Below are 18,388 nucleotides of genomic sequence, written 5' to 3' on the forward strand. Positions count from 1 at the left end.
GGGCCGAAGGGCCTGTACATGCTGTAGGTTTTCTATGTTTCTATGTTGATGGGAATGTGGGGAGAATGGGTTTCAGGGAAATGGGAGGGGAAATGGGCTTCCTCCCTAGGAGCTGGCACCGATCTGATAGGCTGAGTGGCCTCCATCTGAGAATGAAGTAGAATAAGTGGGTGGTTGATGGTCAGCACGGACTCGATGGGTAGAAAGGCCTGCCTCCGGGCCATGTGGTTCATTCCGATCATAATTCCGAATTGTCAACGGCAGAGGTTGGAAGTGTATATCCGGACACCTTGGAGATCAGCACCTTACACAGGATGGCCGTTCCCCCCCCCCCCCAACTCCACCCCCTCCACTGACTCATTCATCTTCCTCTTGCCTCCATAGGGCTCGTGGTTCGAGGTGGGGTCCACCAGTCACGAACTTCACTCGAGGTCCCAGCTGGGGCTAGCGTGGAGCTGGGCTGCCGCTTCGACGAGCCGGCGACGTTGCCGAGAATGGCCGTCTTCCAGTGGGATCTTCCCGACGGCGGGCTTTACAGAGTGGTGCCGGCAGGCAGGGTGGGAGGCAAGGCCAGCCAGCGAGTGAGCCTCCGGGCAGACCTGAAGTCAAGGAGCAGCAGGCTGACCATTACCAGGGTCTCTCCAGAGGACAACGGGCGCTATGTATGCATCGTCCAACTCCTGGAACCGCTGCCCATCGTCCAAATGAAAGGGGGTGGGACGCACCTTCGCATTGTCCAAGGTACTGGGCTGGCACACATGGACACCCTCTTCCACTGAGACCCTCACACTGCACAGGAACGCGCCCTCAACCTCCAGGTACCATAGATAGACAGCTGGATAGATAGATAGATAGATAGATAGATAGATAGATAGATAGATAGATAGATAGATAGATAGATAGATAGATAGATAGATAGATAGATAGATAGACAGACAACTGGATAGATAGATAGATAGATAGATAGATAGATAGATAGATAGATAGATAGATAGATAGATAGATAGATAGATAGATAGATAGATAGATAGATAGATAGATAGATAGATATCTTTATTAGTCACACGTACATCGAAACACACAGTGAAATGCACCTTTTGCGTAGGGTGTGCTGGGGGCAGACCACAAGTGTCGCCACGCTTCCGGCACCAACATAGCATGCCCACAACTTCCTAACCCGTATGTCTTCGGAATGTGGGAGGAAACCAGAACACCCAGAGGAAACCCACGCGGAAGCGAGGAGAATGTACAAACTCCTTACAGACAGTGGCCGGAATTGAACCCGGATTGCTGGCGCTGTAATAGCGGTACGCTAACCATTACACTACCGTGCCTGCGGTTGATACCTGCCAGAAAAGGTGGTGAAAATAGATATAATTCCCACCTTTCAAAGGCATTTAGACAGACACTTAAATAGGAATAATATGGTCCTACTGTGGGCAAATGGGATTGGTGTAGAATGGCCTATTTCTGTGCTGTACAACTCTAAAGGATGGTTTGATCTCTGGCACTGACTGTCTGTTCCCCCTCTCATCTTAAACGCATGCCCTCTAGTATTCGACAGATCTACTCTGGAAGAAAAGATTCTGACTGTCTATCTATGCCTCTCATAATCTTATAAACTTCTATCAGGTCTCCCCTCAGCCTCCGATGCTCCAGAGAAAACAACCCAAGTTTGTCCAACCTCTCCTTATAGCTTATGCCCTCTAATCCAGGCAGCATCCTGGTGAACTTCAGCACCCTCTCCAAAGCCTGCACATCCTTCCTATAATGGAGTGACCAGAACTGCTCACAATACTCCAAGTGTGGCCTGACCAAAGTTTTATACAGCTGCAATATAATTTCCAGCACTTTTCATCTCAGGCAAGATGAGCTATCTGGGAGCAACGGAGACCAAAGTTGTCACAGTCCTTCCCAGTAATATCTGGTCAGGCGATCCTGCGGTGAGAAATGGCATTCAGCTCTTGTGAGTGAGCTAGTTAGGGGAGAAGCTGATCTTGAGGTAGATCTTGGATTAAGAGGACTTTGTCTGTTAGAGCGGTGGGTTTTGCTGAATAAAAATGTTTAACAAACAGCCTTCATGTCAAACTATCTGAAAGCGTATCAAGAAACATCCCGTCTGAGTGCAAGCTTGAGAACACACACCACCAGGCTCAAGGACAGCTTCTATCCCGCTGTTATCAGACTCTTGAATGGACGTACATTAAAGGTGAACCCCACTCAACGATTCTTCCCCTCTGCCGTCAGATTTCTGAGTGGACCATGAAGCCATGAACACTACCTGGTTATTCTTTTTTTGTTGCACTATTTATTTTTGTAATTTATAGTAATTTTACATCTTTGCGCTGTACTGCTGCCGCAAAACAACAGATTTCACGTCATCATGTCATTTCACATCATATGAAAGGCCTGGTTAAACTGGAAAGAGCGCAGAGAGGATTTATGAGGATGTTGCCAGGACTCGAGGGCCTGAGTTACAGGGAGAGGTTGGCCAGGCCGGGTCTTTATTCCTTGGAACATAGGAGAATGAGGGGCCGACCTTATAGAAGTGTTTAAAATTATGAGAGGCATAGATAAGGTGGACGGTAACAGTCTTTTCCCCAGGGTAGGGGAGTCCAAAACTAGATTTAGGGTGAGGGGGGAAAGATTTAAAAGGGACCTGATGGGCAATTTTTTCCCGCAGAAGGTGGTGATTATACGGAACGAGCTGCTAGGGGAAGTGGGTGAGGCAGGTACAACAGGGTCATTTAAGAAGCACTTGGATAGGTACACGGAGGGGTGGGTTGCAAAACAACAAATTTCACATCATATAAGTCGGTGGTAAATCCTAAATCTCAGTCTGTGCTCTTGAACCCTCCCAGCCCAATCCACTTCATCATGGCCCTTGCACCTTACTGTCTGCCTGCACTGCACTTTCTCTGTATCTGTAACACTTTATTCTGCATTCTGTTATTGCTTTTCCCTTGTACTACCTCGATGCACTAATGTTTTGAAATGAAAGCAGCCACCATAATCAAAGACCCCATCCACCCCGGACATTCTCTCTTCTCCCCCCTCCCATCGGGCAGAAGATACAAAAGCCTGAAAGCACGTACCACCAGGCTCAAGGACAGCTTCTATCCCGCTGCTGTAAGACTATTGAACGGCCCCCTAAGTACGATAAGATGGACTCTTGACCTCACAATCTACCTCGTCATGGCCTTGCACCTCATTGTCTGCCTGCACTGTACTTTCTCTGTGACTGTGACACTTTATTCTACATTCTGTTATTGTTTTCCCTTGTACTACCTTGATGCACTGATGTGGTGAAATGATCTGTATGGATGGCATGCAAACCAAAGTTTGTCACTGTACCTCGGTACACGTGACAATGATAACCAATTACCAATTACACCTAGGCATTAGGTGTATCCTGCTCCCTTCTCCTAATCCTGCACCGATCCTTTCCCTGCAACCTATTCACGAGCCCCCACCCCCCCATTTTTACCTGTCCTCTTACACTCACTGACCTTCCCTTCACACACGTTGCTCACCCCTGCAGCCAATTCCAAACTCCTTCCTTTCAAACCGTCCCGTGTCCTCACCCCTCCCCTGTCTCCGTTCCTTCCTCCAGCCTTACCAGGACAGATGGAGGTCACAGGGTCACACGAGAGGGAAACAGGCCCTTCGGCCCATCAAATCCATTCCGACCATCAACCACCCATTTATACGAATCCCTCTTTTTCCTCTCCCCACTTTGATCCAATCCTCCCATTTTTGTCCCCTTTCCCACACCCCCCCCAGCCCCCCCCTTCACCCATCTTCTTCCCCCTCCCCCCCCTCCTGGTCCCATTCACCCTCTTCACACACTCGTCCCCCTCCCCAGCTGGTTCCACCTGCCATACACCTCTCCCCTAATGGTTCCCACTCTCACCTCCTCTACTCATGAGAATCTAGCGCTGGGAGCACTTTCCTGCTTATCTCCCTCCACCAGCCCTCTCCTATCGTCACATTGCCACCTCGCTCCATCTCTGTTATCCCCCTTTTCCCTCTCTCTCTGTCTGCCTCCATCTATCGTCCACCTGTCTCCCAACTCCAGCCCCCCGCTCCCCTCCCCTACCTGCCCGTCATCTCACACCTCCCCCCTCAGTCCACCAATCGCCTCGGGCTCCCTTCTCGCCTCTCCCGTCCCCCTCTTTGTACCGGCCGTCTCCCCCTCTCCACTCCCAGTCCTGATGCAGGGTTTCGACAATCCCTTCTCCCCCCACACATGCTGCTCGGCCCACAGATTGAGTTCCTCCAGCAGATTGAGTGTTGCACTAATCCCATTTTATTCTCTGACCTGCTGGGTTATACTTTGTCTCTGCTCTCACACTCTAACTGCTCCCACTCACTTACTGACCAGGAAACCTTCTTTACAGGTTATCCCGATGGTCACCCCACCCCTTCCCTCCCTTCCTCTCCGTGAACGAGCTTCTTTTGCCTCCTTCTGGGTCTTCAACCTGAAACATTAACTCTTTCTCTTCCCACAGATGCTGCCTGACCTGCTGAGTATTTCCAGCGACGTTTGCTGGAATTTGTTAACCCACCTCTCACTCGACTCGTTAAGAGCCTTGTGTCTTTTTTTAATCCAGAATCCACTCCGATACCAGGCAGCGTCTCCCAGTCCCCTGCCTCCCTCTCGGTGAGGGAAGGCGAGACCGTTAACCTGACGTGTACCTTACGGACAACAGCCACAAAGGTAGAGGGGATGAAGTTCATCTGGAGGTGGGGAACGTCTTCAACCACTTGCTCTGCAGTGACCAGCGATTCCGATTGGTGGCAATGTGCTCCGGTTCCCGATCCAGGAATCCTTGTCACAACTGATTTACAAACTAAATCCTCAGAGTTCAGAATCACTCGAGCTCTCCTGAACTACACCGGAACTTTTAAGTGTGATGTGGTGATCACCAAACCTCTGGCAACGGTGATCTTACATGGAAATGGCTCGGTGGTACTGGTTGAAGGTAGGTAATTTCATTTTGCAAGCCATCCAGACAGATCATTTCATCACACCAGTACATCGAGGTACAAGGGAAAAGTAATGACAGAATGCAGAATATAGTGTTACAAAGAAAGTGCGGTGCAGGCAAACTATAAGGTGCAAAAGCCATAATGAGGTAGACAAGATAAGATATTTATTTATTAGTACATCGAAACACACAGTGAAATGCATCTTTTGCGTAGAGTGTTCTGTGGGCAGCCTGCAAGTGTCGCCACGCTTCCGGCGCCAACATAGCATGCCCACAACTTCCTAACCCCTACATCTTTGGAATGTGGAAGGAAACCAGAGCACCCGAGGAAACCCACGCAGACACGGGGAGAATGTACAAACTCCTTACAGACAGTGGCGGGAATTGAATCCGGGTCACTGGCACTGTAATAGCGTTACGCTAACCGCCACACTACCTTGCCGCCCCTTGTGAGGTCAAGAGTCCATCTTATCTAGGGGACCATTCAATAGTCCTATGACAGCAGGATAGAAGATGTCCTTGAGCCTGGTGGTACGTGCTTTCAGGCTTTTGTATCTTCTGCCCGATGGGAGGGGGGAGAAGGGAGAATGACTGGGGTGGGAAGGATCTTTGATTATGTTGGCTGCTTTCCTGAGGCAGCGGGAAGTGTAGACAGAGTCCGTGGAGGGGAGGCTGGTTTCCGTGATGTGCTGGGCTATGTCCACAATTCTCTGCAATTTCTTGCGACTCCTTTCTGTTGGATTGATATTGGTATTGGTTTATTACTGTCACTTGTACCGAGGTACAGTGAAAAACTTGTCTTGCATACTGATCGTACAGGTCAATTCATTGCATAGTGCTGTTACATTGAGTTAGTACAGAGTGCATTGAGGTAGTACCGGTAAAAACAATAACAGTGCAAAGTGTCACAGCTACAGAGAAAGTGCAGTGCAATAAGGTGCAAGGTCACAACAAGGTAGATCGTGAGGTCATAGTCCATCTCATCATATAAGGGAACCGTTCAATAGTCTTATCACCGTGGGGTAGAAGCTGTCCTTGAGCCTGGTGGTACGTGCCCTCAGGCTCCTGTATCTTTTACCTAATGGGAGAGGAGAGAAGAGAGAATGACCCGGGTGTGTGGGGTCTTTGATTATGCTGGCTGCTTCACCAAGGTAAAGAGGCTGGTGTCCGTGATGTGCTGGGCTGTGTCCACAACTCCCTGCAGTTTCTTGCGGTCCTGGGCAGAGCAGTTGCCGTACCAAGCCGTGATGCATCCTATCTGGATATGACCTGGATTTACCGGCTCAAAGCATCGTACAGCACGGAAACAGGCCATTCGGCAGTCTGTGTTCACACTGACCAGTGGGCACCATTCCGCACTAATCCCATTTTCCGGCACTTGGCCCATCTTCTTCCATTCCCTGGTGATTCAAGTGCTGGGATAGGTACCTAGGGGCCTCCCCACGTACTTGCCACTCTCTGGGTGAGAGGGATTCCATCAGTTCCCCTCCAACGCTGAGCCGGTGGGGAAGGATTGTGTGGTTCAATCAATCCCGGTGTTCCGGGGACTGGAATTTTACACGCATGTGTCTCTCTTTTCCTCCTCGACTGCTGCTTGTGGATTCCCCGGAATCATCTGCTGTGGCCGCCTATTGATCTCCGTGTCTCTTTCTCCAGAGTCCCCGCTGACGGTGTCCCAGTTCCCCTCCCTTCTCCCGGTGGCGGAAGGAGAAGACGCCAGGCTGACCTGCGTCCTCCAACAGGCAGCCGCGGACGTGAGGAACCTCAGCTTCACCTGGGTCACGGACAGAGCCGAGGTGTCCTGCCCCGTTGCGGCCCCTGGATGGGAATCCAATCGGTGCGACGGTCTGGACCCAAGAGTCTCCGTGGCAGCTCATATCCTGAATAAATCCTCCATCTTAACCATCAAGGAAGCTTCTGTCACGGACAACGGTACCTACAGGTGTCAGGTTACACTCCTCGATCCCCCTAGGAACCAAACGGTTAGTGGAGACGGCTCGGTGGTTCTGGTCCTCGGTAAGTGCTGCCTATATTTTAATGATCAAACCGCACCTCTCCCCATAGCCCCCACCTCAACTCACTGTCCCTCTCTGCCCGACCTGAACCTTCCTTCACTCTTCACTCCGGCTGACAGGAGGACCTGAAGTGCGGCCAAGGGAATGTCCTTCATCTGTGTGTTCATTGTCAAGAGTCACAGGGTCAGACAGCAGGGACACAGGCCTTTCGGCCCAATATGTCCGTGCCGACGACTGGACACCAATCCGTATGAATCCCATCCGGAGCACTGGGCCCATTGCTTTCCGTGCCTGGGCGAGTCAAATTCCTGTCTCGACGCCTCTTCGATACTGTCAGTGACTCTGCCTCCACCACTCTCTCGGGCAGTGTGTTCGACAGTATTGTCTGCCTGCACTGCACTTGCTCTGTGACTGTGACACTTTATTCTGCATTCTGTTATTGTTTTCCCTTGTACTACCTTGATGCACTGATGTGGTGAAATGATCTGTATGGATGGCATGCAAACCAGTTTGTCACTGTACCTCGGTACACGTGACAATAATAAACCAATTACCAATTACACCTAGGCATTAGGTGTATCCTGCTCCCTTCTCCTAATCCTGCACCGATCCTTTCCCTGCAACCTATTCACGAGCCCCCCCCCCCCCCCCCCCCCCCCCCCATTTGTACCTGTCCTCTTACACTCACTGACCTTCCCTTCACACACGTTGCTCACCCCTGCAGCCAATTCCAAACTCCTTCCTTTCAAACCGTCCCGTGTCCTCACCCCTCCCCTGTCTCCGTTCCTTCCTCCAGCCTTACCAGGATAGATGGAGGTCACAGGGTCACACGAGAGGGAAACAGGCCCTTCGGGACTGGAATTTTACACACATGTGTCTCTCCTTTCCTCCTCGACCGCTGCTTGTGGATTCCCCGGAATCATCTGCTGTGGCCGCCTATTGATCTCCGTGTCTCTTTCTCCAGAGTCCCCGCTGACGGTGTCCCAGTTCCCCTCCCTTCTCCCGGTGGTGGAAGGAGAAGACGCCAGGCTGACCTGCGTCCTCCAACAGGCAGCCGCGGACGTGAGGAAACTCAGCTTCACCTGGGTCACGGACAGAGCCGAGGTGTCCTGCCCCGTTGCGGCCCCTGGATGGGAATCCAATCGGTGCGACGGTCTGGACCCAAGAGTCTCCGTGGCAGCTCATATCCTGAATAAATCCTCCATCTTAACCATCAAGGAAGCTTCTGTCACGGACAACGGTACCTACAGGTGTCAGGTTACACTCCTCGATCCCCCTAGGAACCAAACGGTTAGTGGAGACGGCTCGGTGGTTCTGGTCCTCGGTAAGTGCTGCCTATATTTTAATGATCAAACCGCACCTCTCCCCATAGCCCCCACCTCAACTCACTGTCCCTCTCTGCCCGACCTGAACCTTCCTTCACTCTTCACTCCGGCTGACAGGAGGACCTGAAGTGCGGCCAAGGGAATGTCCTTCATCTGTGTGTTCATTGTCAAGAGTCACAGGGTCAGACAGCAGGGACACAGGCCTTTCGGCCCAATATGTCCGTGCCGATGACTGGACACCAATCCGTATGAATCCCATCCGGAGCACTGGGCCCATTGCTTTCCGTGCCTGGGCGAGTCAAATTCCTGTCTCGACGCCTCTTCGATACTGTCAGTGACTCTGCCTCCATCACTCTCTCGAGCAGTGTGTTCGACAGTATTGTCTGCCTGCACTGCACTTGCTCTGTGACTGTAACACTTTATTCTGCATTCTGTTGTTGTTTTACCCTGTACTACCTCACTGCCCTATGGAATGAAATGATCCGTATGGACAGGATGCAAGATAAGCTCTTCACTGTATCTCAGTACTTGTGGCAATAATAAGCCAATTCCAATCCCAGTTCCAGGTACTCACTGCTCTCTGGGTGAGAAAGGTCCCCCTCAGACAGGTAGATAGATAGATAGATAGATAGATAGATAGATAGATAGATAGATAGATAGATAGATAGATATTGAGAGAGAGAGAGAGAGAGAGAGAGAGAGAGAGAGAGAGAGAGAGAGAGGATCATAGAACCATAGAACAATACAGCACAATACACCACCATGTTGTGCCGACCTTTAAACCTCACCTAAGACTATCTAACCCCTTCTTCCCACATACCCCTCTATTTTAAATTCCTCCAGATGCTTATCTAACAATCTCTTGAACTCAACCATCATATCTGCCTCCACCACCGCCCCAGGCAGTGCATTCCATGCACCAACCACTCTCTAGGTAAAAAACCTCCCTCTGACATCTCCCTTGAACTTCCCACCCATTACTTTAAAGCCATGCCCTCTTGTATTGAGCATTGGTGCCCTGGGAGAGAGGCGCTGGCTGTCCACTCTATCTATTCCTCTTAATATTTTGTACACCTCTATCATGTCTCTTCTCATCTCCTCTCCAGAGTAAAGCCCTAGCTCTCTCAGTTTCTCCTCATAATCCATACTCTCCAAACCAGAGGAGAGGGAGAGAGAGAGGGAGAGAGAGAGAGAGAATGGGAGAAGCAAGAGAGAGAGAGAGAGGAGAGAGAGGGGGGGAGAGAGAAATGCAGAGAAATGATAAAAGAAAGAAGTGGCAAATAGAACAGAGAGAGAGAGGGAATGAGAGAGTGAGGTAGAGTCAGCACTGGGCAGTCTGACCACAGATCAGCGAATGAGTGCAATATGAAATCAACTTCTCCCTCTTAACTCTCAGGTGATGTGAACTCTCCAGGGACCAACGAGTCTGAAGATGTCCCGCTTCTTCCTGGTAAGTTCTTGTCACCACATCTCGGGAACAGGAATGACTTTAACCTCCGGGAAAAAGGTGATCTGAGGTGGATTTAAGGTGATAACGGTATTCATTGCGAGCATCCTGTTTACAAACTCCCGGCATACTTCATAACTCAGGAAACACTTATCCCAGAGAACTCCAGCACTACCTGTTAGTCATACATCAGTGGAGAAAGGTATTAATACTGTGATAAGGGGATAGTTTGGTGGCCTTTCTAATCCCACAGTGTATCAATCCCAGACTAATCCAACTGCATCTCTCCCTCCCTATCCCCTTGTACCGATCCCAAACTAACCTGATCTCTCCACGTTTGTTCTGAGTCTGATTTGAACGGTTCTTAAAGGCCGTTCACTGCTCGTGTTTTCCCCAGTGGTCACCTGACCATGGAAGATTCTAGAAGAGGAATAAAATGGAAACTATAAGCATCAGCAGTTTAACTCCTTATCAGGGAAATGATCACAAAGTCTCCTAATTATATCCCGGCAGCGTACGGGATAGAGAGGCATTGTGTGTGTGTGTTAGAGGGAGAGGGAGCGTGGGGGGGGGGGGGTGAGAGAGAGAGAGACAGAGAGAGACAGTCAAAGAGAGGGAGAGAGACAGACAGACAGAGAAAGAGAGAGACAGAGAGAGAGAGACAGAGAGAGGGGGAGAGACAAAGAGAGAGGGCGAGAAAGAGAGAGAGGAGAGGGAGAGAGACAGAGAGAGGGGGAGAGAGAAAGAGAGACAGAGAGACAGAAAGAGAGGGAGAGAGAGAGAGGGACAGAGAGAGAGAAAGAGAGGGAGAGATAGAGAGAGGGAGAGGGAGAGAGAGAAAGAGAGAGAGGAAGAGGGACAGAGAGAGAGGGGGAGAAAAAGAGAAAGGAGAGAGAGGGAGAGAGAGGGAGAGGAGACAGAAAGAGGGAGAGAGAGACAAAGAGAGAGAGGAAGAGAAAGAGAGAGAGAGGGGTGGGGAAGGGAGAGACAATGAGGCCGCCCAACAACGGAACCATTTTATCAGCAGAAACCACCAAATCTGTTTACACTCCCAGGTATTCGCCCATTTACTCAGCAGTACAGTGACCTCGTGATTGTTATCTGTTGATGTCCGTCCGTCACATTCCTTCTTTCTTCCGTCCCCTCTGTTGCTTTATCGCAGTGTCTCATTTTTCCCTTTGTTCTCTCTCTCTCTCATTCTCTCTCTCATTCTCTCTATCATCTCTCTAATTCTGCCTCTCTCTTTCCCTTTCTCATTCTCTCAATTTCTATCTCTCTCTATCTATCTATCTATCTTTTGTTCTCTCTCTCTCTTTCTCTTTCTCCTGGTCTTTCTCTGTGGCCACAGGGGTGGAGGTGGGGGTGTGAGGCGGGGTGGGGGGCAGGGTCACCCAACACAGCCAAGCCTGGACTCCAAATTTGCTACCTTCTCAAAGAGCCACACAGCACGGAAACAGGCCCTTCAGCCCACCGGGTCTGTGCCGACCATCAACCATCCCGTTTAAATCTCCCATCAGCTCCTCCCAGATTCTACCCCTCACCCACACACTAAGGGGGTGATTGGCCACTGGAGGCGTCTGGTCAGGGATAGAGGCAGTGCCCCAGGGTTGCGGCTCCTTGCCTTGGGGTTGGGGCAGGGAGCCGGGGGAGGGAGTGGGGAGGTGAGTGGGTCGTACAGTAGGGGCTGCGGTAACTCAGTGTGTCCCCCGCCCCCTCCAGTGAACACGGACTCGGAGACCAGGAGGAGAACAATGAAGCCCTGGTTCTTCATCTCCCTGCTGTGTGTCGTCAGCCTGACGCTCGCCGGGGGACTCGGATCCTCCTACTGGGTAACGAGGAGGAGTGGCAGTGGAGCGGACGCCAGGATCGTCAGGGAACGCCGCAGCAAGATTGTGCACGGGTCGGCCACTTCCTCGGTGCCGGTCGCTCTCAGGTGCTGGGCAACATGGCAAGATCCCAGAGTGCCTGAAGGGTGTGGCCCAGTCGAGGGAAAACTAGTGGCGGATGGCCCTGCTCTGTCAGTGGTATAGACTCGTAGAAGGAGACAGCACGGAAACAGGCCCTTCGGCCCATCGATTCCATGCCATCCATCAATCTCCCATTTACACCAATCCCATTTTATTCTTCCCAAATTCCTCTTGTCCCCCTCCCCCAGACTCTACCCCTCACCCACACACTGAGGGGGGTGGGAGGGTGATTTATAGTGGCCAATTAACCGACCGGCCCCACATAAGTGTTGGGATGTAGGAGGGAACTGGAGCACCTGGCGGCAGCCCCCACTGCACCCCTCTCTACAGTGGGCCACCACCCTCACCCTCACATATTCCAACCCCTCCGTTTACCCCTTCCTTCCCAGAGGCGATGGATAACAGTGTGGAGGGAGCTTCACTCTTGTGTCTGACCCCGGGAGTGTCTGATGGGACGGTGTGGAGGGAGCTTCACACTATGTCTGACCCCGGTGAGTGTGTGATGAGACACAAAGTAAAGGGAGCTTCACTTTGTGTCTGACCCTGGGAGCGTGTGAGGGGACGGTGTAGAGGGAGGTTCACTCTGTGTCTGACCTCCTTTCTCTGCTCTAGGACTGTGTGATGGGACAGTTACAAAGAACGATTACCCATTCACCCGTGAATACACCTCAATGAGCAGAAGTTCTTGGTAAAGAGGTCACTTGAATCAGGGAGACAACTCTGGCGTTTAGAAGTTACATCACGAAAAGGCCATTTGGCCCTTCAGAATCTTTCTGCCCCACAAGGGTCTCCCTCTACCCCTCTTCTCCTGCCTCATCCATCAGAACAGTCCCTACTTTTTTCCTAAATCACTTCCCTCGCGCATCCCAACGACTTGCGGGGTTGGTGGGTTAATTGCCCACTGTAAATTGCCCCCATCGTGCGTGGGTGGGGGTAGAATCTGGGGGGGAGTTTCTGGGAGTGTGGGGGGAATCGTCTACAGGGTAGATGAGTGGGGGAATGGAGTTGCTCCATGAGCTGGTATGGATTCGATGGGCTGAATGGCCTTCTTTTGCGTTGGAAGGAAAAACAGAATATGGCAGGTTTATTGGTGACTGTCAGTCAAAGCGGGTTGATGAGCTTGAGGGGGAGAACGATTTGCAAGGGTGTTGGGATAAGGAGAGGGTGAACGGGAGTGGCATGGACTCGACGGGCCGAATGGGTTTCCCTTGGATGCTCCAGTTTCCTCCCACATCGATGTGCAGGTCGGTGGGTTAATACACCGCTGTAAATTGGCCCCCCAAGTGTGTGGGTGAGGGGCAGAATCTAGGGGGAAGTTGATGGGAATGTGGGGAGATTTAGACGGGATTGGTGTAACTGAGTAGTTGATGGTCGGTATGGACTTGATGGGCTGAAGGGCCTGTTTCCTTGCTGTGTGGCTCTATGACATTACCACAGAGGTTTGGGGAAGAAAACAAAGTTGAACAACCACTTCCTCTCTACAGGAAAAGTTCCTTCAGCTTCATGACTTGTTGCACCATAGTATGTGACTATGTTGGGTCAGAGAGTCACCTGACTGCCTTTACTGTACAACCACCGCCTCTTTAATGGTTCTGTTAAATGCGTTCTTGCTGCAGGTACGGTTATACATAGAACATAAAATCATAGAACAGTACAGCACAATACAGGCCCTTCGGTCCACAATGTTGTGCCAACCTTTAAACCTCGCCTAAGACTACCTAACCCCTTCCTCCCACATATCCCTCTATTTTAAATTCCTCCATATGCTTATCTAGCAACCTCTTGAATTTGACCAATGCACCTGCCTCCCAATTTACACTCGCAAGTTCTAGCTTTATAGCCTCATAATTTGCCCTTCCCCAGTTAAATATCTTCCCGTCCTCTTTGCTCCTATCCCTGTCCATGACAATGCTAAAGGTTAGGGACCAGTGGTCACTGTCCCCTAAATGCTCACCCACTGAGAGATCTTTCACCTGACCCGGTTCATTACCTAATACTAGATCTAATATGGCATTCCCTCTAGTCGGCCTGTCAACATACTGTGACAGGAATCTATCCTGGACACACTTTACAAACTCTTTCCTGTCTAAACCTTTGGTACTAAGCAGGTGCCAATCAATATCTGGGAAGTTGAAGTCTCCCATGTTACCCTATATCTTTAAAGTTTTGATTAACTCCCATAACCCAGAGTCTTTTCTGGGGCTAGACTAGCAGGGTGCCTGGACTAGTGGGGTATTAGCTATTAAATACCCCATCAGTGACCCCGACAAGCTTAAAGGCAGTGTGGGAGTGTTTGGCCCCAGGTTATGCCAGGAATCTCCCAATGAGCCCCATGCTGAACCGTCAGCATTCCCCAACAATCGGATGGCGGATTATCAGAGTTTTACTGCACTTGCATGTTGCAGCGCAGAAAGAGGCCATTAGGTCCATTGTGTTCATGGTACCTGTCCCGTCGGTCCACGACCCTTCACCCTCCTACAACTGATCCTCTACCACACACGTCCATTAAATTCCTGTTGATCCTTTGAGCCGTTATGCTGAGGAAGCCAGCTACAGCGGGCAATTAACCCGCCGACCCGGCACGTCGTTGGGATGCAGGGGAAACCCGCACGCTCACAGGGACAACACCAGAGGTCAGGATTGAACTTGAAGCAAGGCAGCTGCACTGACCTTCTACATTCCAGTGAATCTATCCCTGGTATGTAAGATATTCTTGCAACTTCACCCTCGGAGTCCGAATTTCCTTCTGGAAAACCTGCAACTGCACTCCCTTCCAGACCAACACATCCTGCAATAGGTCCAGTGCACAGACCAGCTCACAGGTGTGGATTAGCCAGAGATAAGATAAGATAAGATATCTTTATTAGTCACATGTACATCGAAACACACAGTGAAGTGCATCTTTTGCGTAGGATGTTCTGGGGGCAGCCCGCAAGTGTCACCACGCTTCCGGCGCCAACATAGCATGCCCACAACTTCCTAACCCGTACGTCTTTGGAATGTGGGAGGAAACCGGAGCACCCGGAGGAAACACATGCAGACACGGGGAGAGCGTACAAACTCCCCACAGACAGTGGCCGGAATTGAACCCGGGTCGCTGGCGCTGTAATAGCGTCACACTAACCGCTGCAGGTGTGGCACCTTTACACTGGCGAAACCAAACGCAGACTGGGTGACCGTCTCGCAGAAGACACGCACTCCGTCCGTGACCGCGATCTGCATCTCCCCGTTGCCTGTCATTTCAACTCCCCCTCCTTCTCCATCACTGATATGTCAGTCCTCGGCCTCCACTGACGGGAGAATTCCAAGCGTAAGCTGGAGGAACAACACCTCATTTTCCATCTTGGAACCTTGCAGCCTAAGGGCATGAACACTGAATTCTCCCACTTTAGGTAATCCCCACCCCCCCTCCCCACAACACCCCCCCCCACCGTGCTTCTTCTCTTCCCTTTCCTTGACGCTTTTTATTCTACCCCTTTTTTTAAACTTTCCCTCCCTTGGTGGATCTGCTCTCCCCTCCTCCCCCGCACCTGCCCGTCACTATCTCTTACCTGCATCTACCTATCACCACCCTGTGCCCACCCTGCCTCCCCTCTTTTGTCCACCCATCACTGCTCTGCGTTTCCCTCCTATATATCGGGCTTCTCCTTTTCCTATCTCCAGTCCTGAAGAAAGGTCCCGACCCGAAACGTTGACCGCCTGCTTTTCTCCACGGATGCTGCCTGGCCTGCTGAGTTCCTCCAGCATCGGAGTGTTTTTCATCTGGATTCCAGCATCTGCAGTTCTCTGTTTCTCAAGCATGACGGTCAACCATGGTTTTACACTTCTTCTGAGGGGATTCATACCCCTACCCTGGATTTCCAACAAAATCTGGTGGGCCCCTCCTGGACCCTATTAGTAGACTGAAGACGAGAGAGGATTTGGGGAAGTGAAGGGGAATCAGAAGCTTCATGGAAATCCCACCCAGTAAGAGGACGGACAGTGAACAGCTTTTCGATTTCTTTAATGTAATGTCCTCAGGGGAATTAAAGTCGTTAGAAGGAGAGTCTGCATAGGCTCACTGGGACATTGGAGACTGAAGGGTAACCTTATCGAGGTTTATAAAATTGTGAGGGGCATAGATAAGGTCGATAGTCAGAGCAACACACAAAATGCTGGAGGAACTCAGAAGGCCCGACCTATGTGTGTTGCTCCAGATTTCCAGCACCTGCAGTCTCCCTTGTGTCTCTGTAGATAAGAGTCTTTTTCCCAGCACAGGGGAGTCTAAAACTAGAGGGCACAGGAGTGTGTGGGTGATGGTAAAATAAGAAAGAACAATTACTAAAAGTTGAAAGAGAGAGAAAACTCTTAAAGACCCCACCCACCCAGGACATTCTCTCTTCTCTCCTCTTCCATCGGGTAGAAGATACAGGAGCCTGAGGGCACGTCCCACCAGACTCAAGGACAGCTTCTACCCCACTGTGATAAGATTTTTGAACGGTTCCCTTATACAATGAGATGGACTCTGACCTCACGATCTACCTTGTTGTGACCTTGCACCTTATTGCACTGCACTTTCTCTGTAGCTGTGACACTTTACTCTGTACTGTTATTGTTTTTACCTGTACTACATCAATGCACTCTGTACTAACTCAATGTAACTGCACTATGTAATGAATTGATCTGTACGATCGGTATGCAAGGCAAGTTTTTCACTGTACCTCGGCACAAGTGACAATAATAAACCAATACCAATACCAATAATAAACCGATACCAATACCAATAATAAACCATTACCAATACAGTCAAGCACAGGCTGATGTGGCTAAGTAACCTAATACTATGGCTGCAGGAACGGGTCAGAGGCGGGTATCCCTTGGTAAGTGACTCACCTCCCAACGCCCCAAGGCCCTTCCCCATCTACAAGACACAGGTCAGGAGTGCGACGGGACACTCCCCACCTGCCCAGGTGAGCATGGCTGCAACTCTCAAGGGAACACCACCATCTGCAGGTTCCCCTCCAAGTCCCACACCACCCCGACTTGGAACGACCTCGCCGTTCCTTCACCCTCGCTGGATCTAAACCCCGGAACTCCCTCCCCAACAGCACCGCGGGAGCACGGTCACCAGACGGTCAAGAGGGCAGTTAGGGATGGGGAATAAATCCCTGAAAATGTAAACAGAGAAGCACACAGACACTGAGTCAACTTTCACATGATTCAGTGCATGACTGCAAGGAATATTTAAGCCTTATTGTGTTGTAATTTCCTTCAACTTCTATTACTGCATCAGTAAAAATCAGATGATGTTTTGACAACTCACTGTGTTCTTGCTTTTCAAATGCATTTATGGGAATTAGAATTGGTTTATTGTCACGTACCAAGGTACAGTGAAAAACTTGTCTTGCCTCCCGTTCAGGGCGGACACAGTAGTGTAGCGGTTAGTGTAACGCTATCACAGCGCCAGCGACTCGTGTTCAATTACCGCCGCTGTCTGCAAGGAGTTTGTACATTCTCCCCGTGTCTGCATGGGTTTCCTCCGGGTGCTCCGGTTTCCTCCCACATTCCAAAGACGTACGGGTTAGGAAGTTGTGGGCATGCTATGTTGGCGCCGGAAGCGTGGTGACACTTGCGGGCTGTCCTCAGAACATTCTATGCAAAGATGCATTTCACTGTGTTTTTCGATGTACATGTGACTGATAAAGAAATCTTATCTTCATACAAATCAATTCATTACACAGTGCATTGAGGTAGTACAAGGGTAAAACAATACAGAATGCCGAATAAATTGTCACAGTTACAGAGAAAGTGCAGTGCAGGCAGACAATAAGGTGCAAGGTCATAACGAGGTAGATCATGAGGTCAAGAGTCCACCTTATCATACTAGGGACCATTCAATAGTCTTATAACAGCGGGATAGAAGCTGTCCTTGAGCCTGGTGGTACGTGCTTTCAGGCTTTTGTATCTTCTGCCCGATGGGAGACGGGAGAAGAGAGAATGACCCGGGTGGGTGGGGTCTTTATTTACACTGACTGCTTTACCAAGGCAGCAAGAGGAGCGAGAGGGCTTTCACTTCAGATGTGGAAGCCATCCTTGAGGAATACAACACTGGCTGACTGATTCTCAGTGAAATCCTTCTAACATATCAATTCCCTTTAATGTGGAACCACACATGCTCCTGTATAATGCAAACCTCAGTGGTGATACCATCCCTTCAGACAGAAACTCATAGCAGAAGCTCGGTATTGACACATTCACCTCTGGGACACTTTTACCACATTTGGTTGCATGTAACGAAACTGGGGCCTGTCTACGAAGAAGAAGGAAGAGTGGGAATAGTGATAGAGATGGGGAGGTGATAGGTGGAGGTAACCAGAGGGCTGCAGCTGAGGAAATCTGAGAGAAGAGGAAGGTGGAGCAGGGAACCGAGGGGGGGAGGTGGGGAGAGCTGATGGGGTGGGGGGAGGGGACCCAGTGGGAGGGGTGTATGGGTGGTGGGCAGGTAGAGTGGGTGAGGCAGGGGAAAGAGGGTGGTGGGGGAGTGGGGTGGGTGTAGGAAGGACCGGGGAGATCAGGACAGCGAAGAGGACAGGAGGACAGTTACAGAATCAGAGAGCCATCCGGCACCTCAAGGCCCTTCGGCCCACCATGTCTGTGCTGGTCG

At 50.6% G+C, this 18,388-nt stretch overlaps 1 protein-coding gene across 5 annotated transcripts in view; it reads left to right on the forward strand.

Moving 5' to 3' along the window:
• Positions 1–17,160, forward strand: part of LOC127586538 (immunoglobulin superfamily member 3-like) — a 34,061-nt gene extending 16,901 nt beyond the window's left edge. For 3 of the 5 annotated variants that reach the window (XM_052044562.1, XM_052044563.1, XM_052044561.1), the window contains exons 2-7: positions 385–741; positions 4,614–4,985; positions 6,648–7,007; positions 7,971–8,330; positions 9,728–9,781; positions 11,498–17,160. In XM_052044562.1, coding sequence (XP_051900522.1) covers positions 495–741; positions 4,614–4,985; positions 6,648–7,007; positions 7,971–8,330; positions 9,728–9,781; positions 11,498–11,808 — 1,704 coding nt within the window. In that variant the 5' untranslated portion in view covers positions 385–494 and the 3' untranslated portion in view covers positions 11,809–17,160. The remainder of the gene's footprint in view (positions 1–384; positions 742–4,613; positions 4,986–6,647; positions 7,008–7,970; positions 8,331–9,727; positions 9,782–11,497) is intronic. The other 2 variants (XM_052044564.1, XM_052044566.1) reach the window with 2 other exon arrangements.
• The last annotated feature ends 1,228 nt before the right edge of the window (positions 17,161–18,388 follow it).

The sequence above is a fragment of the Pristis pectinata genome, chromosome 37, assembly GCF_009764475.1.
Source record: "Pristis pectinata isolate sPriPec2 chromosome 37, sPriPec2.1.pri, whole genome shotgun sequence".
In the NCBI taxonomy this organism is placed as follows: domain Eukaryota; kingdom Metazoa; phylum Chordata; class Chondrichthyes; order Rhinopristiformes; family Pristidae; genus Pristis; species Pristis pectinata.